Source organism: Falco cherrug, chromosome 5, assembly GCF_023634085.1.
Source record: "Falco cherrug isolate bFalChe1 chromosome 5, bFalChe1.pri, whole genome shotgun sequence".
Taxonomy (NCBI): Eukaryota; Metazoa; Chordata; class Aves; order Falconiformes; family Falconidae; genus Falco; species Falco cherrug.
This window is the reverse complement of record NC_073701.1, coordinates 85,624,113-85,651,465: the sequence shown is the minus strand read 5'-3', so window position 1 is coordinate 85,651,465 and position 27,353 is coordinate 85,624,113. Positions and strand designations below refer to the sequence as shown.

At 43.6% G+C, this 27,353-nt stretch overlaps 2 protein-coding genes across 8 annotated transcripts in view; one reads left to right on the top strand and one right to left on the bottom strand.

Moving 5' to 3' along the window:
• Nucleotides 1-17,686, top strand: part of TRABD (TraB domain containing) — a 34,512-nt gene extending 16,826 nt beyond the window's left edge. For all 3 annotated transcript variants that reach the window (XM_055712018.1, XM_055712019.1, XM_027804550.2), the window contains 6 exons: nt 823-963; nt 5,504-5,614; nt 7,021-7,160; nt 9,441-9,613; nt 11,448-11,559; nt 14,464-17,686. In XM_055712018.1, coding sequence (XP_055567993.1) covers nt 823-963; nt 5,504-5,614; nt 7,021-7,160; nt 9,441-9,613; nt 11,448-11,559; nt 14,464-14,641 — 855 coding nt within the window. In that variant the 3' untranslated portion in view covers nt 14,642-17,686. The remainder of the gene's footprint in view (nt 1-822; nt 964-5,503; nt 5,615-7,020; nt 7,161-9,440; nt 9,614-11,447; nt 11,560-14,463) is intronic.
• Nucleotides 17,687-20,821: 3,135 nt separating this feature from the next.
• Nucleotides 20,822-27,266, bottom strand: LOC114015699 (uncharacterized). Of its 5 annotated transcripts, none has more exons than XR_008732466.1 (2): nt 27,202-27,266; nt 20,822-23,316 (listed from the first exon to the last, which is right to left on the bottom strand). XR_008732466.1 is itself a non-coding variant. In XM_055712015.1 (2 exons), the coding sequence occupies exon 1, from the start codon at nt 27,003-27,005 to the stop codon at nt 25,578-25,580; it is 1,428 nt and encodes a 475-aa protein (XP_055567990.1). In that variant the 5' UTR covers nt 27,006-27,158; the 3' UTR covers nt 20,822-21,215; nt 21,901-25,577. The 5 variants fall into 5 exon arrangements, 3 of the variants coding, with proteins under 3 accessions (XP_055567990.1, XP_055567992.1, XP_055567991.1); XR_008732465.1 differs by having other exon boundaries at nt 27,194-27,229; XM_055712015.1 differs by lacking the exon at nt 27,202-27,266 and having other exon boundaries at nt 20,822-21,215; nt 21,901-27,158.
• Between the last annotated feature and the right edge of the window lie 87 nt (nt 27,267-27,353).

Below are 27,353 nucleotides of genomic sequence, written 5' to 3'. Positions count from 1 at the left end.
GGGCCAGCAGTGCTGTGGGGAGAAATAAGAGGCAGATACATTATCTCAGTTTTTTGAGCAATACATTGCTTTCCCATCTTATTTTTATTTGTCCTTAAAGAAAAACACAGATACAGTGCCAGCGTTAAAAGTGGAAGTCTCACTAGTGAAGCTTACCTTGCCTGTCATGGTACAGCATCACATCACACTGACAGTGTGTACTTGTGGTTCTTGCATACTCACTGTGATGGGGATGTGCTGAGAAGATGCAAAGCCTAGAGCTGAAACTGCAGTTTATAGGTTTCCTGTGCCCTGGCTGTATAATACTGAGCTGTAAAACCATGCCACCCCAAACTTGGGTTCCGTTTCCAAGATGCAAATAGGTCCGAACATCTAGTGAAAGTAGGAACTATTTCATACTTTGCCTCATGCAAAGCATTCAGTTTGGAGTGGCTTTATTCTCCAGGCATTAGAGGGGGAGGAATCTTGTGCCAGAATCATCAACCCTGGTTCTTACAAAGCTTATTCTAACTCATATTGGAAATAATCGGAGTATGGTCAAATAAACTTTGTGAATCTGAGAAGTGTAACATTAAGTTTTTATTCCCCCCCTCCCCAGCACAATGTGTTCTCCACCTTCCCATCCCAAAGCATCTAGTAACTAAAGCATTTAGCTGTCATGTTCCTTACTGTTTTTCTCAATATGTAGCTATTTAGAGCAGTCTTTTTCACTGGGAGATGATTGCTGGAATGTACTTTTATTAGGTCCCTTTTCTAATAAAAGTATTGATACTGGTTGTTGATTGCTTCCTAAACTGGTGTAAATAAAATCATCTTTTTCAGACAATACAAGAAGTGCAACCTGATGTAGTTGTAGTGGAACTATGCCAGTACAGAGTTTCTATGTTAAAGATGGATGAAAAGACATTACTAAAAGAAGCCAAAGAAATAAATCTGGAAAAACTTCAACAAGCTATAAAGCAGGTATGATTTCCACAGTCAGAATTAAAGGTTTACGTTCAGAGCAATTTGTCAAGTTGCAGCCAAACCCAGTGTTCTCACCAGCTGGGAACCTCATACTGTTGACCTAGGTGAGAGTACTATTAGGCAGTTAGGTTTGGGGTTTTTTTGTCAGCTGGAGTATTGAGGGCTTCAGTTCCACAATGTTTGGGCAGTTGTTGACATCAGCAGGAATCCTTCTGGTTTAACAGTTGCTGCATTTGCAGGACACAAGTCTAACTTCGTAATGCTGTGCTAATATATTTAAATAATAATATTATTATTGTTACTGTTGTTGTTGTTATTATTATTCTTCCTGTGATCTGCATCTGTATCACAGCTATTTAGGGAGCACTCGTTTTTGATATTGACTGTGTGATCTGTTTAGCTGCATTCCTTCATCCTAGTGTGTTGGTCTTTCTTTTTAGTTCTCATCCACTTTTCTTTTGAGTAGTTTCTAATTGACAGGCCTTGAGGGAGGTTTTTGAAAAATCTGGGCTGAAAAGTGTGGGTTTCTATCTTTTCCTGTTTGACGCAGCAGTCTGGGATGTGTGTGCAAAACAAGTGTTGTCCTGGATTTTTTCAGTTTCACCCAGTTAAGTAATTTTAAGCTAGGCACAGTGAAACAGCACAAAAGTGACTTTAAAATAGCAGGACATTTAACTAGAATGGCAGTATGTTGTCAATAGTAAAAAGTGTTTCCAGCGTCCAGTTGAATGAACAAATTCATAGGCTATTATCTTGGTTGTGTGGTAATTGTGTATTGGAATTGTTTTATTGATGTAATGGGGAATTTGTGGGCTTGCACCCCCTGTAAGAATACAATCTGCATCCATGCAGGAACACATGCAGTGGCTAGGGGCTAGTCTGCTTGTGTGTGTGCACAGTGTCTTAGTGCAGGCTTCCTGACTCGTAGAGTTGGGCAATAATGTGTCTTTCCTGTTTTCTCTATTTATGTCCTATCAAAGGAAAGAACGTTGCAAAACACTTGCATATTGCATGAGTTACTGCATCTATCTATTTATGTTAGGTACTGTGGATTGTTCCAATGCGTGTAGCCAAAAAAATACGTGTTCACAACAACCAGAGCAGCACAGCTGGGGGTCTTCTGACCTCATAAACAAGCACAGAAGCCTTTTTTTAATATCAGAGCTAAACGCAACAGCTGTTGCTGTGTTTCTCTCTTAAAAGGAAAAGGACAACGAAAATAAAAGAGCACTTTTTTTTAATCTGTGATGTAAATTCATGTTGGCAGCTTTGTAATTAGCACTTCCTACCAGGGCTTGAAGCGATCTTGTATGCAGACAGTAGGAAACATAAACTCTGTAGGCTCCAAAGCCAGAGTATAATATAAAGATCCTTCGCATTGTTACAGTCCAGTCTTAGTCTCCTTTGGCACCAGGGATAATGCAAATAATGAAATTTGGACGTTGTGCCTTTTAAATAATGTATTTCTCCATCTATAGTCTCAACCAAAAAAAACCCCAGCCTTTCCTCTTTGATTCAGTAGCAGCATGGGTTATATAGGGAAGATCAGGGAAAACAGTCCAACTGTCTCATGCTCCTTTATAGCGCGTTTTTCTCTGGTAAAAGTCAAACCAGCTGGTAAGTTGCTCAGTTATACTTCAGTTGTCCTCTCGCATTGAAATGTGCATTTGGGCTCAAAAGTTAAACCAAAAGTCAAAACTGCTTGCAACTTTCATCCTTGAGTATCAAATTAGGAAAAGAAAACTGTGTCTTCATGTAATTACTTGTGTAAATCTTAAACAGTAAAATTGCATTTCATTGCTCTTAATTAAAGTTGGAAACTGAGCAATGTTAACATGAAACTTACACAGTTGCAACGGGTGACTGGTATTCAGAGCTTATCAAGCAGTTGTTGCAGGTTAAAAACAAGCCTTCCTCCAGCCCCTCCTTGAGTTTCAAAACCCTTGCAATTGTTTGCAGAGACCTGTTTACTTTCCATTAAGCAAAGCAACACAGTGCAGACTGATACCTGGCTCAAACACGGATTACCTGAAGATGCACAGCAACAACTGGCTTAAACCAAACTAGTAACAATAGTTTTGTTTAGCTTTTCCCCCAGCTTCCTGTTTCTGCTGTCCCTTCCGTGTCCGTACCATGGCCCCGTGTTAGTCTGAGCAGGGCTTGCTTTTTAGCTGCATCGTGTCCCTACGCAGCGGTATGATTGCTAGTCCTGACACAGGAAAAGTTGACAAACATTGTTACGGGGCAGAAGAGAAGGTGGGTTGGTGCCAGCAAAATCTTAGCTCAACCTCATGTTTTTCACCTACCTCTTTAGGCTGAAGTTACCTGTGCAGGAATATTGTGTAATGTTGGTTTTTTAACGTTTCTGACAGTGAAAAAGCTCTTGTTTTGCACTGTGTAATACAGCCTTTCATGTTTTGGTTACCTACAGGATTGTCCTGTCAAATAAAATGGATATAATGTGAATTGGTAGGTGATCCATATGGACAGGAACAGCCTGCTGTCAGTTGCTGCCTTCACCTGTGCTTTAAAGTCTAACCTCCAGTGTGCTTGGAGCAGTAGTAAAACCAGTTCCAGGCTCCAGCTGGACAAGGCTGTGTTTGCACAGGGTTGTGTCCGTGGGAATTAGGGGTTTTAAAAGAAGAAATCCAGAGGACTAAAATACAAATGGTTTGTTTCTGCCTGCAGTTCAGCAGTTAGTGCTGGATCTGTATACCGTTGGAGAGTAGCCCCCAGGCTGCCTCCTTAGGCTGTGTTCTGACTGCTGTTGAATGTTGGGCTGATAAAATTAGTATTTTGCTTTCTCCTGTGTGCTAATAGCTCTGCATCCCTCTGCCTGTGCAGTTAAGTTTCTTTCTACTTGTGCATTGCTTTGTGTTTATGGCTGTTGCATCTAACCTGTGAAACTATTGCCAGCCACTCGGGATTTAATGTTCTTTCGTGGTCAGCTTTCCTTTATCTAACATTGAATAATCTGGTACTGATAATAAAACTCGTATTGTTTTGCTCCCATCGTTTTATGTACATTTTGCTCTTTATCCCCTGACAGTATTTGGCTGGCCAGTTGTTGCTGGTTGCTGCTACGTATGGCTGCGGGCCACCTTTTATCTCCTTGATGCTGAGCAAACAGAGCAGGCACCGAGTTTCATGCAGGTTAAGAGCACAGATGACTCGGGCACACTTGAAAGATGCATCCCTCTCTTAGCCAGCAGGATGAATCTTTCTATCACAGTGTAGAAATGCAACTTCAGACACATCAGTCCTGAAGGGGAGATCAGCCAGCAGATAACCTCAGGCAGCATTATCCTAGTTTTCTTTTCTTTATGGGCATCCTTTCTGAACTTCTGGAAAGCCTCGTCCCCCAGGCTTTTGAACTGATTCCCAAGGATGCTGAATTTTCTTTCTCTCACAGCCCTCTTTCTTCCTCATCTCCCTCCAGGAGCCCAGCACCCTGTCTTTCTGCCATGCTTGCTAGTTTGTAGCATGATAAAGCAGATAATCAGCTGGCTTTGAAAACAGTGCCTCTCTTTTGTCAGCTCTGGGCCTCAGTGACTCTTCAGTCCACTTAACTGCAGAAACGGTCTGCAGCCCTTGGAGAGGTCACACAAGCATCAGATCTGGCACAGGATGGGTCACTTGAGCATGACCCTGGGAGCAAGGAATGGAGGCCAGGACCTGTGGTAACTTCAGTCAATTACATTAACTCAAGCTATGCTGTGTCACCTCATCTTCATCCTTTTTGTAAAAGGATAGGGAAGGAAAAATTTTTTACAAGTAATATAGAGGAGATTTTTTTTTTTTCTTCTTAAAAGTCTTGATTTTAGGTTTATGTTCAAAAAATAATAGGCTGTGTGAGGAGGGGCATTCCGTCTGCTTGTGGGAGTGAGCCATACTCAGGACTGAGGTCTTTTCTGAGGTCTTAGGTGCTGAAGTCACGCCCTGCGATTTCTTGCACAGTACTAGATTCTCTGTGGTATTTTTCTGCACCTGTTAACCTAACCAGTCCTCAGCTCAGTGTTTCCCAGGATCGTGGAAGTGTGTATGATTATACCACTAGCTGTTTCCCTTTCAGTATCTCTGTAACGTGGTGTTGATCGTACATTCAATGCAATATATTTTTGTGGTGCCTTATTTTCTTGTAACCGGATAGGTCAAGAAAAATCAAATGCACAATATGAGCTGTTTTGCCATTCGGCTATTCAGACACTCTTCAAGCTTCAAGGTGAAGTAAATACAGACTGAAGTGAGTCTGGCTGCCCGCCTTTCTTTTCTTACCTCTGCCATACATTTTTGTTTAAAGGGAGAATATTTTGGCCGCACACTGAAGTGAAAAGCTACTTCACAACTGATACAAACTGAAATAAAAGATCTATATTGATCAGCGAATTGGCTCCATAAAGTAGCTTCAGTGCTGCTTCTTCACTAAGATAATTAATGTTTTTTTCATGAATGTGAACAGTGCATTCTTCTTAGAAATCCACACAGTTTGTTGATGTTTTGAGGGTTTTTTTTAATGTTTTTCTCCCTCTTCCACCAGAATGGAGTCATGTCTGGATTGATGCAAATGCTGCTTCTGAAGGTTTCTGCTCACATCACAGAACAGCTGGGAATGGCCCCAGGAGGAGAATTCAGGGAGGCTTTCAAAGAGGTGTGAACTTGAAATCATTTTTCTGAGGTCAAATTACTGGCCTTCTGCTCCTAGAGTCAAATTAAATAAAACTGTTTGTTAGTGACTAGAAGAGAGCACTCTGGCCATACTTGTGCTGAAGCCTGTGAAGTAGTAAGAATAACCTTCAGCTTCAAAGTACAGAGGTTTGTAGCCCTAAGTGGCATGTAAGCAATTCCAAAAAGGCTTCAAATTATGAGGGTTTCTCCTGATGGTATTTCTGATGGCCTATGTTTTCATTCCATTAATAATTTATTTATCTTGTTCCTGTTAAATAATTGGGTTGGTTTGAATTCTGGATGTGGATCCTGGTCCCACTGTTAGCGGTTTCAGGCTGTGAAAACCAACTGCAAAGCATTGATAAGATCTAACACATTCATCTAGAAGGATTGGTTGGGGAAGTGAAGTATCTGGTTGGTTTGCAAGTCCTATCTGGTCTTTTGACATTCCCTTTTGTACTACTGCCAGTTGTGATACTGGGAAGTAATAGCTGGACTTCTACTGTGTATCCCAACTACTTTTTTTTTTTTTTTTTTTTTTTGGTCTGGGAATACTGAAACACTATTTTCACTGTATGTATCCACCTTGCAGAATATATCTTGCTATTTTTATGTAAATTAGGCACTAGTAAGGACATCAGAGATAACAAAACTGTTAAAGAATCTGGCATAATTTGGTGTATTTATCCTTAAGCCTTGAAACAGTTTTCTCTTTAATGTTTTTCTGAGCATTCCAGACCAGAGTGAAACACTTTGAAGTGTTTCCCGTTTTGAAAGAAAAAAAATAAATAGCTCTGTCCTGTTTTAAAGTGATTGTTTGAAATTTTTAAGCAAGTATGCATAGGAAAGAGTTTTCTAGAAATTCTGTACTGTGCTAAGATTTGTCAGTCTGAGCTACAACAAAGTCTCCCTTTGCCTTATCATGTGGTATCTGGCATCAGTTCTTGTTTCATAAGCTCCTTCTTGAATGTATTTTGCCATGACAAATGGATAGGTTAGTGATCCTGACAAAACCTAGGTAAAAGCAAAATGACCACAGTTGTTTCACCTTAGACTTTATTGAGACCCACATAGATACTGAGCGCCCCATCTCTTCACCTTAAGTAATCTTAAGCAGAAGCTTTCTGTTTAGATAAAAGTAGCCTGAAGAGCGTGGCATTACAACTTAATGTTTTTACTGTAATACTTACTGCATCTTGTAGCTGATGTATTCCTTTATGAAGCAGTATTTTGGAAATTGTATTTACTGCAAAGCCAAAATATTTGTCAATATGTTGTGATGTATGACACTACTTGCTCTTTTGTAAGATACCTTGTATAACACAGTAAAAAAAAAAATGTTCTCTTAATAAGGATGAAATGTTGACTAGTGATTTCTATCTTCTTCAGGCCAGTAAAGTACCTTTCTGTAAATTCCATCTTGGAGACCGGCCCATCCCTGTTACGTTTAAGAGAGCAATTGCTGCGCTTTCTTTCTGGCAAAAAGTCAAGCTTGCCTGGGGCCTTTGCTTCTTATCTGACCCAATCAGGTATGAATAAGCATCCCATACCTTATCAGAGTGAATTGTTCAGTTCTTCAGTGTGACTTTAGTACTAGCTGGAAGTCCTTGGTACCCAGCCTGATGCAGTGAAACTTGAAGTTAGTGAGATGGATAAATATGCAAACTACCCTGCAATAATCCATATTTTTTAAAAGAAAGCTGGCTTTCTCATCTTGCTCCAGTTCTTTTTTTAATTACCTTTTGAATCATTACTTCCAGATGAAGCAAAAGATTTGGTGCTGGAGAATTCCTAGGGTACTTAAGAATAAACTTTTTTAAATTACTTTTTTATTTTTACACTGAAAATAAAATATTCCCCACTACTCTGTGTGGGTATTGTTAAGTAGAGGAGACTACGGCCTCAGTATACTAATTCATTCCTCCTTAGGATTTCCAGAGGACTTGGGCCTGCTGTGCTAATTCACATCTGGATCAGGGCAGCTCGAAAACTGAACCTGCTGTCTGAGCAGATTTTTGGAACAGGAAAAAATGTTTATAAAGTCTGTGGACAACATGTAGACTCTTTAATGATTATTGCCTTTATAAAGGCATGTTGTTCAGAAGTTTTGCCTTGGGCTAATATTTCTCAGACAGCTATTCTCTAGCTCACTGTGGCTTCCCCTGCCCTTTGGAGACATCCCTGTGCCAAGTTTACTTTCACAAGCAGGTGTGTGATAACTTGAATTGGGCGAGAACACATGCTCAGCTGTACTCCTAAATTCAGTCTGCTTCTAGACTCGTGTTCTTGGGAGGCTGGGCAGAAATGGATTCGCTGTATGTGGTCCCTGAATCTCAGTGCCTCTTTCATACCCTGTGGCCAGACCTCTGCACAGCTCATGGAGTGATCTATGGTGGTTTTTACAAGGTTTTGAAATTGGGTCAGGTTTCAAACTGTAGTTTTGTCATTCAAACTTCCTGTTTTCAAGTCTTAGCATTTACTTAATTGTCATTTCTTGTATAAATGCTTGCTGTTAGATTAATTTGTAAAATGAGTTTGACCTTCTTTCAAGCCATTAACTACAGTTTACGCACAAAGTAAGTTTTCTTACTTGCTATTCTAATACCAGCATGGAAATATTTGCAGGCTTTTGGGGGGGGGCGTTGGAGGATATATTTCTCTGCGACTTCGTCCAATCTTTTATCTATCCTAAGAACATTTTGGTTTTCAACTGCAATATTAAGATATTTGCAGTGTGTGCACACTAGCTTGCCACTGAAGTTTGGCCATAACATCTCAGTTGTACAATTGACTGATCTACTATATTGATTTTTAAAAATAATATGTGGTAGAGGTTGAAAAGGATTTATAATTGGGAAGTGGGGGGGGGGGGGGCGGGGAGCAGGGGGCTGGGGGAAGGGTATTGTGCACCCAGCCATCACATGAGATTCTGTGGAAAATGGAGTAATAATTCAACATCAAATTCTTGTCAGTCTGATGTTTCTATGATCTGTTGAAAGCTAGCAATACATTTCTCCTTTTCGTTGCTCTGTTAACATTTGTAGTGTCCTTTTGATCTTAGAAACTAAAGAAAGCATGTTTGGCATCATTCTCCCATAGACAGTGATGCAAAACCAGATGGTTCTGTTGCCACAAACTGACTGTTCCACAGTTGTGGGTGTAAACAGAAGGTTAGCGGCACCTGTGAAAAATACAAAAGCTCATGACATTTACTCCTGCGGTTTTTATTTGTTTACTTCCTATTCATTTCCTATTCTTCTGCTCAGGGAATTGATTTATAATTTTGACTTCCCAGCTGAAAACCTGTGGTTGACACTGGGAACCTGCAGAATTCTTCCCATCCCCTCAGACTGTGCCTTATGATGGGCTTTTTTTTGTTCCTTAAGCAGAGCCTCTGTGTGCTCAGAGATCAGCTCTGCTTCCTCGGGAGTGCTCCGTGTTGGTTCTTCTAAGCTTATTCATATACACGGAAAGTGGGGCACCATAACTATTTCCTTGGAAGCCCTAGTGCTTTTGCTCAGTTTGAGTTGTCAGCTTTTAAACTGGGAAGGGTAAAAATCCAGTTGAACTGCCTAAGGCAAGTGACCTCTCCTCTTCCCCTCACTGTAGAGGCGCATTGTTAGGTATCCAGTTTTACAGGTTTACAGAGGTGGTTTTGCTTTTGGAGAGGAGGACTAGGGGAAGAGAAATGCAGAGCATGGGTTTAGGTGAATAATGTGTGTAATACCCAATTGTTTTTATTCGTTGGTTTGTCTGTGTTGGGCTTTAAAAGCATAACAGATACTGAGAAAACTTAACCTTTCTTTCAGTAAAGATGATGTGGAGAAGTGCAAACAGAAGGATTTACTGGAGCAGATGATGGCAGAAATGATTGGAGAATTCCCTGATCTTCATCGAACGATTGTCTCTGAACGAGATATTTACTTGACCTACATGCTGAAGCAAGCAGCAAAGCAGATAGAACTACCTCGAGCTTCAGAAGGTAATTGTTTTAAAGCAGATACCATAACCAGCAAGGTGGTATTTGTGTATTAGTCCAAAGTTCGGTTCTCAGGAAATCTGACATGTTCTGTTCATGTGTGCCACATGTCACATAAGTTTACAGTGCTTAAAAAACTAAAAAGGGCTATTACTTTTTATGTTGCAACCACCTAGAGCAGTAGACTCCCAAGTTATGATTCCCTTCTCATTGTGCTATTTAAAACTGGAAAATACGAATTAGCCTGACAACTTTTTCAAGAGGCAGGCATCTGATATTACAGCACAGCATGGGGCAGTCTAGGCTTTTGTTGTCTTACCTCACTTCCACTCTGTTATCTCACCAAATCCGTTGCCATCACTAGCTGCTCAGGAACATGTTTCTTGCTAAGTTAATTACCTCTAATTTTAGTGTTCGCCATAGTTTGCTTATTATAAATTGGGCTGCTAGAAGCCCTGTTGATGTGGCAATGATAATGAAACGTGTGACGCTGCATATTGCAGCAAGGTATAGGCATACAGCATAATTGCGTTTCTCTAGCCCTTGGAAGTATTTTTCTGCCATATGTGATCCGTGTGCCCTTCCTATATATAAGCATACTGAGGTATGGTTTACATCTTGTTTAATATCTTAAGAAGATACTGGTTGTAATCACTTCGTTGCAGACCTCTGGCACTGTCTTGTGATTGGAAAAAATAGCAAGAGGATTACACTTGTGTTCTTGCATCTCACTTGCTTAATGTGCCTCAATGCTGCCTTCATAGAGTTTGTCCAAACACAGTTATTTCCTGTTAGCTCAGTCGATCAGGCTGAAAGAGGTTACAGATGCATTCAGATACTTGCTCCAAAGAGCATCTAGAAAATGTGTAATTTTTCAAAGAACTTCTTGAAAACGTGTGTAATAGTTCTAGTGTTTTCATTTTTCATTTTATTTTGAGGGGGGCTACTCTTCAGGGTTTTTTTCATTTCTATTTTTTACTTTTTCCTGGAAAAATCAAGGGTGGATATTTAAAGCAAGACAGTAAAACTTACTCACATTTTATATTTATGTATAATATTCCCCATAGGAAAGCAGCCTGATTGCTATTACTTAAATTTTTTTCTGTGAGTTATTTTTATTGTGGTGTGGACCATTTTTTCATTGGGGGAGAGGTAATCCCAAAACTTTCAGGAACATTTTAACTTCCACTGGGTGTTGTAGAATTTGGATGGTAGGTAGGAGGTGAGGTGAGAGCTGGCATGTGTTGCAGTGGTCTAATGGTGACTGGCCAGCTGCTGCACATGAATGGTGTGGGATTTGCTTTTACTTGCTGAGGCCCGGTCTGTAGCAGTAAATTTAACAGGGGCAGGTGTGGTCTCAAGTGCTGTTCTCCAATTTTTCATTTTGCTTGTTAGCTCAGGTCTTGTGTGCCAGCTGCTGCTGTCCAAAGTGGTGGAGAATGCTCTCTGTTCAGGAGACAGCAAAACCAGGGCTGTTCCTGATAAGCAGTACGGAGGCAGGACTCACACAGAGAAGGAAAAAAATTAATTTAGCTTGCATCTGCTGAGCCTCTCACCCTGAGCATGGAGTATGAGCCGTGGCCAGGCCTATTTACTGAAACAAACAATCCAGAAACGGTGCTGGCTTTTTTTGGTTTTTTTTCAGACTTGCAGTGTAAGAGGCAGTAGGTGACATGAGTATTAATTTTTAGTACATAGCAAAGTTTTATTATCTAGTAGTAAGAGTCCCTGCCTCTTGGAAAACTCAGTTTTATAATCTCACACATTACCTATTTTATTTACAGCCTGAAATTAATTCTTATACTGATGTGTTCCTTTCTCTCCATCTCTTTCTCAGCTGAACCTAGAAAATACATCCCAGCTGTTGTAGTTGGTGTTGTTGGGATGGGCCATGTACCTGGAATTGAAAAGAACTGGAACTCTGACTTAAACATCCAGGAAATAATGAGGTAACAGTTATCCTTTCCTATGCATTGACATAATGGTTTCTCTTGCTAAAAGACACCAGTAATTGGTTGGTTTGGGGTTTTTTTCGTTGTTTGTCACAGCTTGAGGAAACATCACTACTGTCATCCCTGCCCTGTCAGCTCACTGACTTGCTGTGCTGTGCTTGCAATTTGCGCTTACAGCAAAGGAAAAGAAAATATCAAAGGAAAAAATAAATAGTTCAATATCAAGGGAAGTAGATATGAGAAGATGCCCTTGTCTAGAAAGAAAAGTCATTGATCCACATTTGAGGCTTTTAAAATGAGAATTCAAATGAGGGCTGTAGAAGATGGTGAAAACAAAACCAGGGTTCCAGTCTAGCTTAGGTAAATATAAACTGCTGGCTTCAAAGATTTTGTTGCGTCAGGACAGTGCTGGCTTTGGCAAGCTTAGTATCACAGTTGCTCATAGCCTGTTTTTAACTATATATAAGCAGGAACATGTTTGAATGTATATACCTGAATATAGGCTGATGTAAGCCACCTATCTGGTGAAGTCTCGCTCCAAAGTACCTATTAAAATAGATGTGCTATGTGAAAGAAGGAATTGAACCAAAATGTTCAGACTATGTGTAACCTATAAAGCCAGAAAGGTCAGGACTTCAGAAATGTAGGAGGGGTTCTGGTAGTACTGGTTCTACAGTGGTTTAGGATAATAGAGCCTTTCAGCTATTGGCAGTGTAGTTCACTGTGTTTGTGTAAGCACCTCACCCATCTGTTCAGAGGCTCTGAAAAACAGAAAAGACTGTGACCCACCTAAGTGGTGTATTTAGGCATCTAAAACACGATTTAGAGAGACTTTTGGTGTCTGGATCCGGGAATGCAATGTAGAGAAGCCCTGCCTAGCCATCTGTAAGTCTTTTTCAAGGCTAAGCCTCTCCTAGATTCTCCTCTAGTCACAAACTAGATGTCCATATTCCTCTGCACCCTCGCAAATAACATGTAAAACGAGGTTGCCCAAATCCATATAATTGTGTGGTTAATGTTGGTTGCATTATGGACATCACAGAACTGAATAGCCCAAAGCCTGATTGTGTGCCTTCAAGTTTACATGAAGGGTCTTTTTCATAAAAGTTTAGGCTGTCTTGATTGCCTTTACTGTGCTAGTGCCGGAACTAAGTGGAAGAGTTACCTTTCATAAGAGTTATCTTTCATAAGATGTTAATATTGCATTAACTTGACTGTCTAAAATAGAATGAAGCAAATTACATTCGTAAGATTAACTATATCTCAGACGCATTTCTCTTTAAACTTTTCTACACATCCTGCTGTTGCACTGCAGTTGTGGAGCAGATACGTGGGGTTTTGTGTGTTAGTGGTTGCTGCCTCTCAAGTGAAAAGTTTTTAAGACTTCTACAGGTATTTAGTTAGGTTTTACAAGTTGCAGAGTGATCTTGGAAATTGTCTGGATAGAAACATACGTTTTTCAGACGTTCAGGTTTTATGTTCGTGCATTGAGCCTGACTGAGCGGGCCTTACTGTTTGCTTCAGCTTCTTGTGAATTGATTTATTTTTTTTAAATTGCCCTGAGAGGCTGGAATTGCAAAAGAATAGCATGTAAGAGGGTATAAAGGGATGCCTTTACCCCATCTTTTTTTCCAGTGTGTTTGCTTTTTTAAAACACTTTCTGTATGTTCCTTTAATATGCAAAATGTTACCAGTAATAACCTTGCCCTAGTTTGAGCACGTGGGTGTACTCGGTTTAGTTGTACCCTAATGTCAGCACATCTGACCCGGTTTGAGTGTTTTTGCACTACTGTAGCTGATTGCTTCTGAATACCTTAGGAACGTTTTCTAGATAGAAATAAATGAGAACTTGTGGCTTCTTTGAAATGGCATGTAGAGACCTCTGTCACCTGTGAGAGAATTATCTGAGTTGCAGTGTGGGCGCAGGGCCGGCTGAGCTACTACAGAGCCTGTTAGTCAAGGTGCAGGGCTACGTGTGCATGTAGCATTATTTTGAAGGTAATACTAACTGTTTGCTTCGTACACCAAGTTAGTAAGACTGCTCGAAGGCAGGGGTGACCTGGTGTGCCTGTGCCCGTTGTCCTCTGCCCTCCTGGTTCCCGGTGGCTCTCTGCAGAGACTTCCAGATGGCTCTCTGAAGATCTTAAAGCCCAGCAATACCTGCCGTACTAGAGACGGCTTCATGCGAAGTCTCTCTGATTTGTCCACACTGTCCTCTGCAGAGCTCCGGAGGCCGAGGGCACTACAGGGGCTTGGCCGCCACACACTTAACCCTGGGAGCTGTAGCCTAGGCTGGTAAGGCTGTCTGGCATCCAGGGGTACACCTTGCTGAAACACCCCTCCGAATCTGTGCAGGGGCCAGCCTGGCTTCAGACTTACCCCTTCTGGCCGCACAAACCTGACCGGGTCCTGACACATGTTATGGAGAATATCCAAGCTCTGTTTTCCTCCATTACCCTGAATGACAGTGAGTTGGCTGTACAGCTGTTGGACTTAAGCTGTGTCCTGTGTTTCTTCTGACTTCTGTCTTTGTGCAGAGATATGCATAGTAATATTAGAAACAGTTTGACAAACAGTATTAACTGCCAGTGTTCTTCAGGAAGTCTTGATGTTGTTTAGTTATTTTGATGGAGTGATGAGCAAGTTAAGGTCCACAGCTATTAAGAGTGGCATTGTACATAGGTGGAGAAGGCTTTATTATTATTTTTGTTATTGTTACTTAATTTAGATATAGCCCTTGAACATAAAAAAGAATGTGTTGTTCATTCATGACACGTCTGTTACCTGAAAGTTCCCTGCACTGTAAGGGGGAAAGGGAGAAAAGATGCTCATTTTGGTTGGAAAATACCTGTTGTTTCAGCTCTGTGGATATTAACATTGTTTCATATTTTTTTGCTTCAGCGTGCCTCCTCCATCAGCTTCAAGTAAGATTTTCAAATTTGTCATAAAAGCAACGGTTTTTGGACTGATGGGATATGGCTGCTACCGAATAGGTCAAAGGACAGTTCAGTTTATTCTCTCGATGCCAGCAGCACAGAGCTATCTTCAGAAGCTGACAGAAATAAGGTCTCAGCATTGAACATCAAGTGGAGGCACTATGTGAACAAGGTGGCTGAAAAAGGGTGACGGAGGCAACAAATGTGAACTGGACTGAAAGAAGAGTGAGATGAGGATTCTAGTCTGAGATGATTGATGCTGAGCAATGCTGAATTGCTGTATAATAAAAATTTGATACTAAAGTTACACCAGCTATGATCTAATGAATAGATTTGATTCCTGGTAAGCGTGTTGCATGAAACCACATGATTCCAGATTGAGGTAAAAGAAATATGTCCACAAGCGTATATATATTATATATATGCATACTGTATATATAATATATATTACTGATGATGTAGTACAGACAGCTTGAAGAGTGTATGTTCATGACTTCTTTTCCAGAGGAACAGAAGAACACAAAGTAACCTAATTGGCTGCCTCTGCTCCGAAGTTCAGGGACACTTGTCTTGAATGATTCTTTGTGGTTTTTTTTTCCTTGGGTATAATGATACCTAGTGGTCGTTTCTGGTGCCAGACACTTTTACACATAATTTAAAGGACATCTTCTCAATGTGTGTTTTATACTCAAAACATCTAGGCTTTTTTTAAACTTAAGAGCTTTCCAGAAATTTCAGAATTGTACAGGCTGTCATACATACACTGCTCAAATTTTTTACAAGCCTTACTGAAGAACAGGAACGTTGCCTTTAGAATGCATCCCTTATTACCACCACCAGTTGAATTGTCTTTCTCCTGCATAGAGACGGTATAGCCACGCCATCAGAATGCGATGTGATTTGTGTCAGATGTTTACAGGACACTCTGTTCCTTTAGATTAGCTTATTTAAACTGTATTATTTAGCCAAATCCTGCTGGATTCAGTATTGTAAATTTAAGAGACTAGAACTACTGTACAACTGACTTTTGTTTCTCGGACCTTTCATTATTGGGACAAGAAGTCTGGAATTGATAGTACCTGCCCCTCATTTTTGATACATGAAAATATTTTATTTATCAATGTAATTTCTGAGTGGATGAATATTTTAATGTATTTAATAGAAAAGCAATGTTCAATTTAGTTTTCCAAACTAGCTGTAGCATTTTATTTGGATTACCTGCTATTTATACCTGGAACTGTGGGTACTTCAGACTGCTGTGATTTTCTTTCTTAATTATCCAGGACAGCCATCCATCATCAATCTATTTCTTTAGTATTATTTTTTAATCTGATGTTCATATTTGATAGGAATTTTTTGGTACCATTTATATAGGATTGTCAATGATTTTAAAGTGCCCTCTGCAATCAGCTAGTCCCAGTTCAACAATACAAATAACTGTAATGGTCATATCAACGTTTTAACCTGATGTATTAGAATGGAAGAGTCCCGTTTGCTCCTCAGGCTTATATGCAGTTGCTCATTGTTTGAAGTGAGGTTTGTGTCTGTATTAATTTCTTTTAAGGAACCAGTGTGTGAGGCAGGAGGAGGAAAAGGTGATGTTAGCTTTGTGTTTCTTTGGTTCTTTTCAGTTGGTTCAATAAAATCAACCAGCCGCTTTTTAGTACGGTATATCTCCAAACCCTTGTGTTGGAAATCATGCCGTTCAGTCTGTTTGCTGAAAGTATGTATATGTATCTTCTGTGCAGTGTTGTCTTTTTCAATCTTTTTAAATGAAATTAAGGGTCTGATGCTCCTCTGTGGGATTGCATTGACTTTGCTGGGAGCTGGTCTGTCCATGCAACCTCATGCTTTTCTGCCTTGCACTTTGAAAATTTTATGAGTTCCGGTGCAGCAAATCATTTAAGTGCATGTTTATCTTTAAACTTGTTAGATCTAACCCGATCCTGCAGAGCTCTTAAGACGATGCTAGGTGCTTTTCTGGATCTGGGCCTTACAGTTGTGCAGGAAAAAAACCTTAGCGAATGAGAATGGCAGCAATTCACGCTTCTTGGATACAAAGTGTAAATGATAATAGAGAATACAGTGGAGGTGGATCCTTTTTATTTTCCATCTATCAGTGCTTAAGAAACCACCAGCCATCTCTAGAAAGAGAAAAAGCAGCATTTGTAAACAATTTCTAGAAGACCAGAGTGACTGCCTGAATTTTGATTCCTGACTTTTTTTAAAAAAGGTTTAATGTATTGTTTACACTTCAGCAGTCCTATTTGCATAATTCTATTACATTGTATGTACATTTTTAAAAGATGAAAGGAAAAGCTTAAGCTCATTCTTCTCCTGGCTTTACTGACGTACCAAAATACTGTTTTGTTGGTTGTTTTTTTGAGAATTCTTAGCTGGTAGAATTCAATATATTGATGTTTTGCTTTAAGTTATCTACAGATTTTTAAGGTATCTGCAGATATTTTAAAAGCTCTGTAGATCTTTGATATCTGTGCTCAGGTAATTTTACACAGAGGAAAACAAATCTAAGGTAAATTTTAGATATGAGCCTTAAACTTGGGTGGGACTAATGCTAAATGATTGTCATGGAGCATTCTTGCAGACTTAATGTTTTATGCTTTTTAGCCACAATTTATTCCAGTGTAAGTCATCCATTCATTAAATTATTCTCACCAGTTAATACCGTAAGTCTATTGTTTCACTCCTTTTTACAAAGCATATTAGCGGATTCTTCAAGGAGCCTGTTTGTGGATGGAGAATTTGCAATTTATCTTCCCACTGTTGCAGACTGGCAGATCGCATACATGCACTGTTTGCTCAGTGGCACTGGAAAGCCTGATGAATTTGCAGAACTAATAATCCTATAAATCCATACATGAATGCTCAATGTTGTGTATTCAATGTGTTGTACTGTTTATGTAACATAATCAGTGTTTTAGGTCCATTCTTTTCTGTTCTAGTCAGCCCTTTCAGTGTTAACGGCATCCTGTAAAATTTAAATATTTGTGGAATTGTCCCAGCCCCACCTCAACCTTATGAAGCCATATTGTATTTTTTTGGTGACATGTACATCTGTTTTATGCATTTGTACATGTGATGTAAAATTGAAGTATTTTTAACAATGTGTGCCTTTACTCTAAAGTGATTTAAAGTAAACAGCAGTATGTTCTATGATAAAAATAAAATATTTTAACCACCGCTTCTGTTGAAGGCATTTATTTTCCTTATCAGTATTTTTACTGAGTACAAACACTGGTTAGCTAGATCTAGTACATGATAATTTCACCATCTAACCCATCTTTCTGAACAAGACGATCAGTTGGAGTAAATACCTCCTACTGAGGGGCATGTGAGTGTAATGCTGAAGTAGGGAAACTGGTTTCTCTACCTATCATATGTAATGGGTTACGAGAGGAACGGATGAGTTTCCGTGCCCTAATGAACGTGCAGGGAGACTGACTTCCTAACGCCAGTACCTAAATTCAGAGTCCAGTTAGACATGATGAGTTGACACTTTTTGTTGTTGCTTTTCTTTTGTCTCTCCAGTGCTCAGTCATGCAAGGAGCTGATGGCCTTAGTCCCAGTCCAGCAAAGTGCTCAAACACTGGCCTAACAGTGAGCACAGTCACTTGTGCTTAAAGTGCTGTCCTCTGCATGGGAATTAAAGACCCTTTAAGTGGAAAAAGTGTTGAATTAGTGGCAAAAAGAGTTTATCTTTCAAATTGAGCCAGGTAAATCAGCATGACCATTACTTTTTTTTTTTTTAAAAAAAAGCAAGCTAGCTATTAATAAAAAAAAACTGTATTCATACCAAAAGTAAGTATATCTAGCAAACTGTATTCTGTACAGATAAGGTACCAGCTGAATAGCCTGCTGATCGTGCACTTAGTCAATCAGTGGTCCATGCTTCTTGATTATACCTATGTGAAGCGAAGTGCAGTCCTGTTTTCCTTGATCAGGCAGAGTTCCCTTCGGTTGCGCTTGGAGCTAAGTCTGCAAAGAAGTGCTGGGCAAGCCATTTAGGTGGAAGAAAAAAAAATATATGTAGTCAAGTACTGTCCGTGGGACAGGCAGATGACGTGCTGCACAGTACATGAGCTATCGAGCCCTGCTCCGTCGGGCAGCCTCAGCTGGCTCCTGCACACGTGGGAGGCAGCTGCCTGCTTTCACCAGCATTATGTGCGTACTGCTGGCCCAGGTCAAGGTTATGATGTGTCTTTTCTATACCAAATACTGAATCAAAGTAAGAAAAAATATTTTTGAGGTAGATTAGTACTGCCCAGATTTCCACTGGGAGCTGTTTCTCTGTGTGTGTATTGTAAAACATCTAAAAGGCACTGAGAAATATATCCAGTTATCTCAAAGTGCCAGGCAGTAGCGGGAACTACACGTGGAAAAGAAACAACATGCTGTTGCTTCTGTAACTGAGATACTTATGTACATATTTTCCTGTTCCTTTCTAAAACTGAAATAAACTTTAATTTTTAGACTTGAGTGTTTTGAGCCCAATTTTATTGCAAGATTTGGGTTTTTTTTTTTTTAAGTATTTGCAGAAGGGTCGCTTTTCCAGCTCTGACTGATGGACAGACTTCAGTGTGGTGCGTTCAGCTGGCTGTGGAAATGTGCGTGAAAGACATTGACTCACAGGACACAAGTAGCTCCAAAGATACAAAGTTGAAATCAGTCTGCTGACCTTTCCGGTGAAAAAATACAGCTGCTGTGCACGTCACCCCCTCAGCAGCGGGCCTTTCGTGTCCATTTGTGTGAGAAGGAGGACAGGCTCTGCAGGTCCGAGCTGAAGAGGCTGGCCCAGGGGTTGCCTAATTATCCCCCCCGTGCTGTTTACCTCTGCCTTACCAACGGGTAGCAAGTGAAGCTTTCTGTACTCCAGGGAGGTGACAGCAGCAAAGACGGGGCTAGCCTTAGCCTTGCTCCCAGTGGGGAGGAGGGGGGCAGCTGGGGGTGCATGTGCTCTTTTCCGCTGCAACACCTTGCACTTGGGTCCTGCCACCTGGCTCCGCAGGTGGCTCATGCTGGGGGTGGCTGTCGTCCCAACGTGAGGAAATGCTTCTGCTTCTTTGACGGTTTATCTGTTGGTTCATTTAGTACTGTACCAGAATTCACCTCAAAAAATCTAGTGGCCTTAGTTTGAGCGGGGCGGGGGGGGGGGGGGGGAAAGATGCACACTACCACTTTCCCATTTGCCTCTCTAAGAGACTTGGTTTTCCCTTCTGACTCGGATGGAAAATAGCATTAATAGCAATATTTTAGTGCCATCTACCGCCCGCAGGTAGTTTACCAGGTACAGCTGTTCTCAAGTGAAGGTGTCTACCGGCCCCCTAAGGCTACTCTTCAAAGGTGGTAAGTGTGCATACCCGAGAGGTTTGGGTTTTACTCACCAATGTGGTACTTGGTACTAACTGAAACGACACAAAACGGGAGCATGCTGAATAATTACTGACTTGTAGTATACACCCGTTTATCTTTCTTCTTGTGGTTGTACTGATAGTTGAGAGGCAGATGCCTGATGAATCAGCAAGAACATATTAACATTCACTAAAAAAAAAAAAAAAAAAAAAAAAATCGCTAAAAAGCACCGTTATGTTACTTCTAGGGTACTTTATGGAAAATACAGAATTACGTTGCAGGGAAGAATGTCCTTATTACACCTTAATTTTACTTTTTTGTAAGAATCATCATTTCAAAACAATTGAAATTAGCATGGATCGCTTCATTTGTAACATTTTGAGGACAGACTTAATTGGCCCATCGTACAATACCCAGTCCCAGCACACCTTTACTCTCCTAAAAGTTAAAATTTTTGTTTGTTGTCTTGAGGGACTGCTGCTCTTCTAAGGCAGCTGGAGCCTCTGCGGGCTTCTCACTCAAAACCACATTTATCATGAATGCATTGGCAGGCTCTTGGTGCCGCTCTCACGTGAGGGAGAGCAGGAGGGCTTGTGGAACCTGCAGTAGCCTTGATGGCTCATTGCCGTTATCAGCAATTTCTGCCTGGCCGCTGCGTACATGGATTTCTCCCTCTCCAACCATGCATAAGCAGGCCAGTAACGGCATTCCAGGGCACACGGCGGTCAGACCTTGTCCTAAGCTTGCTCTCTGTGATACCCAGGCCTGTCAGAGGAAGGCTTACGGCAGGCAGCACTCCCATGGTATGAGCCCCAGCCCTGCGGCTGTGCCAGGGTATGGCTCCCCTCCTCAGACCAGCTACCCAAGACAGAACCGAGGCACACTCCTTATTGCCTGGTGAACAGACGATATGGAAATGAGCAAAACAAAAAAATAATAACTTAAGTACCATACCATTGATCAAGCTACGTATTTATGGAATCTGTAAGGCACAGCTATGAAGTTACAAACTCTTATTCATTAGATTAGAGAGACTAGATCTCTGATCCAAGATCTAACGGATCTCACACACAGCCAACCCACAATGACAGTTTTGTAAGTCCCGAGGTGCATGTTTGTTCCCCCATGCCATAACATACAGCCAGAGACCTGATGGAACAAGTCCAAGGGGTTATCCCAGGCGACACCTTCCAGCCTCCCAGGGCTTGAGTCTGCAGGTCAGTGTTACTACCAGCCGTCAGCATCCACACTCCGACCATCAGCAGGAGCCATCTGGTCTTCAGTAGACTTCATACCTCATCCTTCACTCTTCAGCATCAGGGCCCACTGTTTTTGCCACCTCCTCTCCTGTAACCAAACGCCTCCCAAATAAACAACCTGCCCCTGATGAATTAGTCTCCATTGGCCCCACAGCCATTTTGCTACAGCCATACCCAGCTGTGACAGTTCTGATGCCATTACACTGGCACTCGCAGCCTTACACTGTGTTACTGGCAGGGATACCCACTGCGGGCAGCCTGGCTCCCCACGACTCCCCCATAGCTGTCCCATTAGGTTTAGTTTACCTGCTGCAATACGCAACTATTCCACCTTAGCCTTGATTCCCATGCAAGCTAAGTGGCAGCAGGACCTTATCTGCCAGTTCACATACAGGAGAGCATCAGCAGAGGCATCTGTCACCCATCTGCCAGCACTGCTGGGGCCTCAGCTCTGTGCGGCTGCATGGTCCAGTGGGACCTCTTGCTCACAAGCCACCCCCTGGTCTGCCTGACCTCCTCCAAGGATGTTCAGACCACTCCAGGTGCTCATAAGCTCAACCCTTTCCAGCTGGAAGCCACCACAACTGTTAGGCTAGCAACGCATGCAAGATGTTCAGCTAGGCACATGAGCACATTCTTTCCTTTTGAAACGAGCAAAGCATATACAGAAAAATAAAGAACATGACTTCTATTAAAACCAGTAACAAGTACAGGATTAACTGCATTAAGTGCTGCATAGCAGTACTTTTGGAAACAAACCCACAGACACATACCAACAATGTAGAGTTCACAATTTCAGTCTCTGGTTCTGACAGGTCCTTACTTGCCCAAGGTGGTCCTCAGGCTTGCAACTTGTTGTCTGCTCTCCGATTTCACGGCTCCCTTCTGTATGCTGTCATGCCAGCTGAACACCTCATCCCAGCGAGGCCTCTCAGCTCCCAGACAGATGTCCTTAGTCCCTCGATCTGGAACAAAACCCCGTTTTGAGAACAGGCAAATGAATGTACGCCACTGACAGATGTAGTGCCACATCTTTGGTCTTCTCCTGGAGCCACAGAGGTCATGTTATCCTCCTGCTCTCCCATTACAGGTGAGGTGACGCATACGCAGCCCGCACTGTTACCAAACACCACCAGCGTTCCCACACTGACTTCTCCACTGACATGTGACAATATCCTCCGGTGGTCCACAACCAACAGTGCAGAACTAGTATGTACATTTCTTTTAGTTGTCCATTTGCAACAGCGGTTGGTGAAACTTCCCTTGTAATAAGGGATCTCGTTGTAATAACCATGAGAACAGAGCTAACCCATCTGAAAAAATTGTTTTAACAGCTAACAACTGAGCATGAGTACAATAGAGATATTATTGAATTTAATCGCTTCTAGTTTGTTGGTTTGTTTTTTTTAATTTGGCAGTTGCTTTTACCATGTGCCATATTTGGTTATCCCAGGTAGTTATCATTGCTGATGCATCAAACAAACGACAGTCTGAAGTTTGTTATCCATCTACCTTGTATATGATCCAAAATTGCTGCCATTTTCATAAAATGAATTGCAGAATGGCCAAGGTTAGAAGGGACCTCTTCAAGCTGTTTGGTCCAACCCCCTGCTCGAGCAGGGTCACCTAGAGCCAGCTGCCCAGGATAGTCTCCAGATAGCTTTTTAGTACCTCCAAGGTTGCAGACTTTGCAATCATAGAAGAGGCACAACCCACATACGTACAGGTCACACTCTGGATGCGTTCTGGAATAGTTCATGCCTCACACATCAATTCCCCATTTCTTTCCCCATCTTACAGAATTAACATTGATACTGTCCTACAGGGTTTGTAGATACTTGCAGATGGTGTGATTTTAGTTTTGGATAGGCTCAGTGGCCAAAACTAAATCTGCATCATTTGAACAATTTTGAGCGTATCAGGTGATGCAACTGCATCCCCTTATTGTTACACTGGTTGCAGAGGTACCAGTTGTATCCCATGCAACTTCTGTGGCTGACCCATGTGGGGACCCAAGCTGAATATCTAATTTATTAGTTCCATCTTTTTGTCCAGTCTTCGCTCTCTTACAGGTAAAGACACTTAATTGTGGAAGGACTATTAACAAACGCTTATTACTGGGAAACCAAACAGCTGAGGTCATCCCCATCATCTCCAGGTCTTGTATTAAAATTCCTTTGACATCTTTCCTGAAAGAAATAAAGTTATTAACAGCAGTGGTGATGTTTCAAATCCAAACTATTGCTCTTACACCTAGAAGCCAGCAGAACACACTGAAACAGGGCCTGCAATGCTTTAACAATATTCCTGATGCTGACTTAACACAACACTAAGCACTTTGAAGAAGATAGTTTTCAGTGAGGGTCTCTGTGGTCCACACCTGTGATTGGTCTTTGGGATCAGATGTGGCTGTGGGACCTATCTCACACGTTAGAAACATTCTCTCAGATTTCCTGGCAGTGGGCCCCATATACCAATGAAAACCCCCCTTCTCCATTTCCATTTAGGTCTCTTGTTTCCCAACCAACAAGCCACAATCACGCCTAAATTTTCTCTGGGCCTTCCTCTTCGTACCTGGGATGTGCATAGGACCACATTTCCCACCAGGGGTTGATTTCCATGTTGCTTTATACTGGCATGCCAGTCCTCAGCTGTGAGACACCGGAGTGCGGCATGGGCCTGTGCTCCCTGCTCCAGGATCAAATCAGCATCGTAGGCACACAGCTGCTTACTGGCATCACCACAGAGGATGTCTGTCTGTGGGGCAGGGCCACAGACCAGCTCTTAAGGGCTGCAGCAGTACCTGGCGAGCACTTTGTTCCCATGGCCCAGCACACAGACAGAACTGCTCCAGCTTAGTCTTCTTTCTTCATCAATCAGCTTCCGTCTCTCCTTGATGGACCTATTAGCTCTTTCCATCACTCCGAAGGACTGTGCATGGTAGGAAATGTGAGTTAACTGACGTACCTCTACTCATCCCGGGAACTTCTGGACTGCTGCAAGTGGTAAGTGGTTTCCTTTATCTCAATCAATTATGACTGCAGGACATTCGCTCAATACTTCATATACACACCAAACCACGGTGTTAGCAGCGGCCTCACCCACTGCTGTTGCCTCTGTCCATCTTGCTGTTCCATCAATAGCAAATAATACAAACCCTCCTTCAACCTCTTGAAGGGGTCCACATAATCAATTTGTCACTTGTCCTGGTTTTGGCTGGGACAGAGTTCATTTTCTTATTGGTGGCTAGTGCAGTACCGTGTTTTGCATTTGGTGTGGGAACGGTTTGGTCAGACTTCTTGGTTTTTCAGGCAATGCCAGAGGGCTGGAGAGGCACAGGCACTGGGAAATTGGGAGGGGACACAGCCAGGACAGCTGACCTGAACTAGCCAAAGAGGTATTCCATACCATGGGACATCATGCTCAGTACATAAACTTGTGGGGGGATGCCCAGGCCTGCTTATCATTGCTCAGGGACTGGCTGGGCATCAGTCAGCAAAAGGTAAGTAGTTGTGCATTACTGGTTTTCTTTTCTCCCTTCCCTTTGAATTTCATTCCTTTCCCAGTCTCCGTCCTTTTCATTATAACTGTTATTATTATTATTGTTCTTTTGGTTCTATTTTATCTCAATTGTTAAACTGTTCTCATCTCAACCCTTGAGTTTTACATTCTTTTCCGATTCTCCTCTCCACCTCCCTGGGTGAGGAGGGAGGGAGCCAACGGCTGCGCGGCACTCTGTTACCAGCGGGTGTTAAACCACACCACTGTTCAAGTGCTGCCCACTCCCAGGGGCCAAAGGCATAATCCAGTGTGGATTTACAATTCACAGAATGGGTTGGGTTGGAAGGGACCTTTACAAATCAGCCAGGTCCAACCCCCAAGCTTACAAGGGGTTTCCGCCGACCACATATTGCACATCCACAGGCTTCCACAGTAATTGTGAAAAAAGGGATTTTAAATCCCAGTCTATTCAGCCTTCATTGCACCCCCTCAGCCTCCTCACAACCCTTCTGTGCTTTACTACCATATATATATATACATATATATATATATATAGGTACTAGGAGGGGAAGAAGTCTCCAGCACAATTCTCCTCTGGGCAGATCTACCTTGAACAGGAAACTCTTTCTGAAAATGTTTCCCCTCTTCCTTTTACCAGAATTATCTACCTATCCAGTTTATCCTCCTCTCCCCACAACTGGGCTTCTACTTCTTTCCCCCTTCTTTTTTCGCCTCCCACTCCCGATATCCAGATGGATTTAGCCAGAAGTGGAGGACCCCCGATTATCAAATAACATAGTCTTTGATCCCATAGCAATTAAGAAACTTCCCACCACCTCCCTTCAACAGCTGTCGTACCTCCACGCAGCCTCTCCTCCTGCACACCAGGTCAGTGCGGTGGAGGATAACTAGTGGAGGTTAATCGCACTGACAACAGGGGTTGGGGCTGCTAATCTTGAAGGTCCCCTGAGGGTGGGTGTAGCTTTTTCTTCGGGATAGGGGGAGGAGCTGAAGAATTCATCCGAGTCAGTTTTTCCCAAATCTCCTCTTGCTTCATCCCCTTTTCCTGAAGAATTTTCTTCATTTTGGCAATTAAAACTCCTGTGGGCTGACTATCCAGCTCTCCTTCACTCACCCCCTGGCTTATCAAGTACCTCCAAATTGTCCCTCTGGGAATGTATTTCCTCCCCTTCGCCTCCATGCTGTGCTTCTCTGCCACCCCTTTCCCCCCTCCCTCGGCTCCCATCAGGGTCCCCATGTTCTCCAAGGTAGCCATGCATTCACTAAGGGGGCGGCCGATTAAAGTAGACCCCAGGCTGATGAAAAGCGCCTTCTGCGGCTCGGGAGCACGGCAGGCCAGCACCCCCACGTCCCCCTGCTCCACGTTCACCCCAAAGACGTCAAAGTCGGGGGTCACCGGTTTCTTCCTTTGCTTCAACACTCGGAGTAAGACATTCCCACACACGTGGGCTGACGCCTCCTGGCCATCTCTCCAGGGCTCCCCCGCCGTGTTGTCTTTGAGGGGCTCGTACTCGCCCAGGTTTCTGATCACCAGCCTCAAGATCTCCCCGCCCAGCGTCTCGGCGGCCGGCAGGGCCCGGGTAATGGCCCTCACCTTGGGCCACGGCAGCCCGATGGCGGCCACCGCCCGCCTGGCCGCCTCGCGCGTGAAGGGCGCGCAGTGCTCCGAGGCCCACAGCCGGCTCACCCACACGGGCCACCCCTCCTTCTGCTTCCTCCACGCCTTCTCCTTCCCGGCCACATCCTCCGCTCCCCGCCCTCTCCCCGCCTCCGCCGGCTGCGCTTCCCCGGCACCCGCGGCGCCCGCTGCCGGCGCCGCCGCGCTCCAGCCGTCCCCACCCAACGCCTCGGGGTCCCCGTCCGCCTTGCTGAGCGCCACCGCCTTCCCGTGATCCACGCCCTTCCCCAGCGACAGCAGCGTGCCCAGGCACTGCACCTTCCTCCTCAGCCGGGCGTTCTCGGCCGCCTCGGCCCCCAGCGCCTCCCTCAGCTGCCGCAGCTGCTCGGCCTGCCGGCTCAGCGCCAGGGCGTCCCCGCGAGCCGCCCGCAGGTCGCCCCGCAGGCCCTGGATGCAGCGCTCCTTCTCCTCCACCGCCGCCTGCAGCACCCGGGCCAGGTCGAACAGCAGCCACTGCAGGGCCGCGCACTTCTTCTCCCCCTTGGGGTGGCTGGCGGCCACGTAATTCAGCCACAGCCTCTCCGCCGCTTTCAGGGTGGGCTCCTGCCCAACCTCCTTATAGTCCCACGGGTCTCCCCCGTGCTCCAGCATGGCCTCAACCAGCAGGCCCCCCTCCTCCGGGCTCAGGGAGCCTTCCGCCTCCTCCTTCTCCTTCCCTCCTCTCGTTAGCCAGGACATCCTAACCCCGCCGGGCTAGCCCCGGGCGAGCCCACGGCCGCCCCCCCCCCCCCCGCGGCTACCCCCTTCCGAGCCGGCGCCCGAGGCGCAGCGGAGGCGGACCGGCCGCCCGGGGCACCAGGGCGCAGGCAGAGCGGCAGCGCTGCCCCCGCACCCGCCGCGCTCGCTCCCTCCCCCGCGCCACCCACCCCGCAACCTGCTGGTAGCTCCTGGCAGTCTCTCCGGCCGGGTGAAGGCCGCCGCGCCGCAGGGCCGGCATTTATACCCGCCGCCCCCGCCCCGCTCCGGTGCCCACCCCGCCGTGAGCCACCCCCTCCCGCCTGCCCCCGCCTCCCGCCCAGGCCCCGC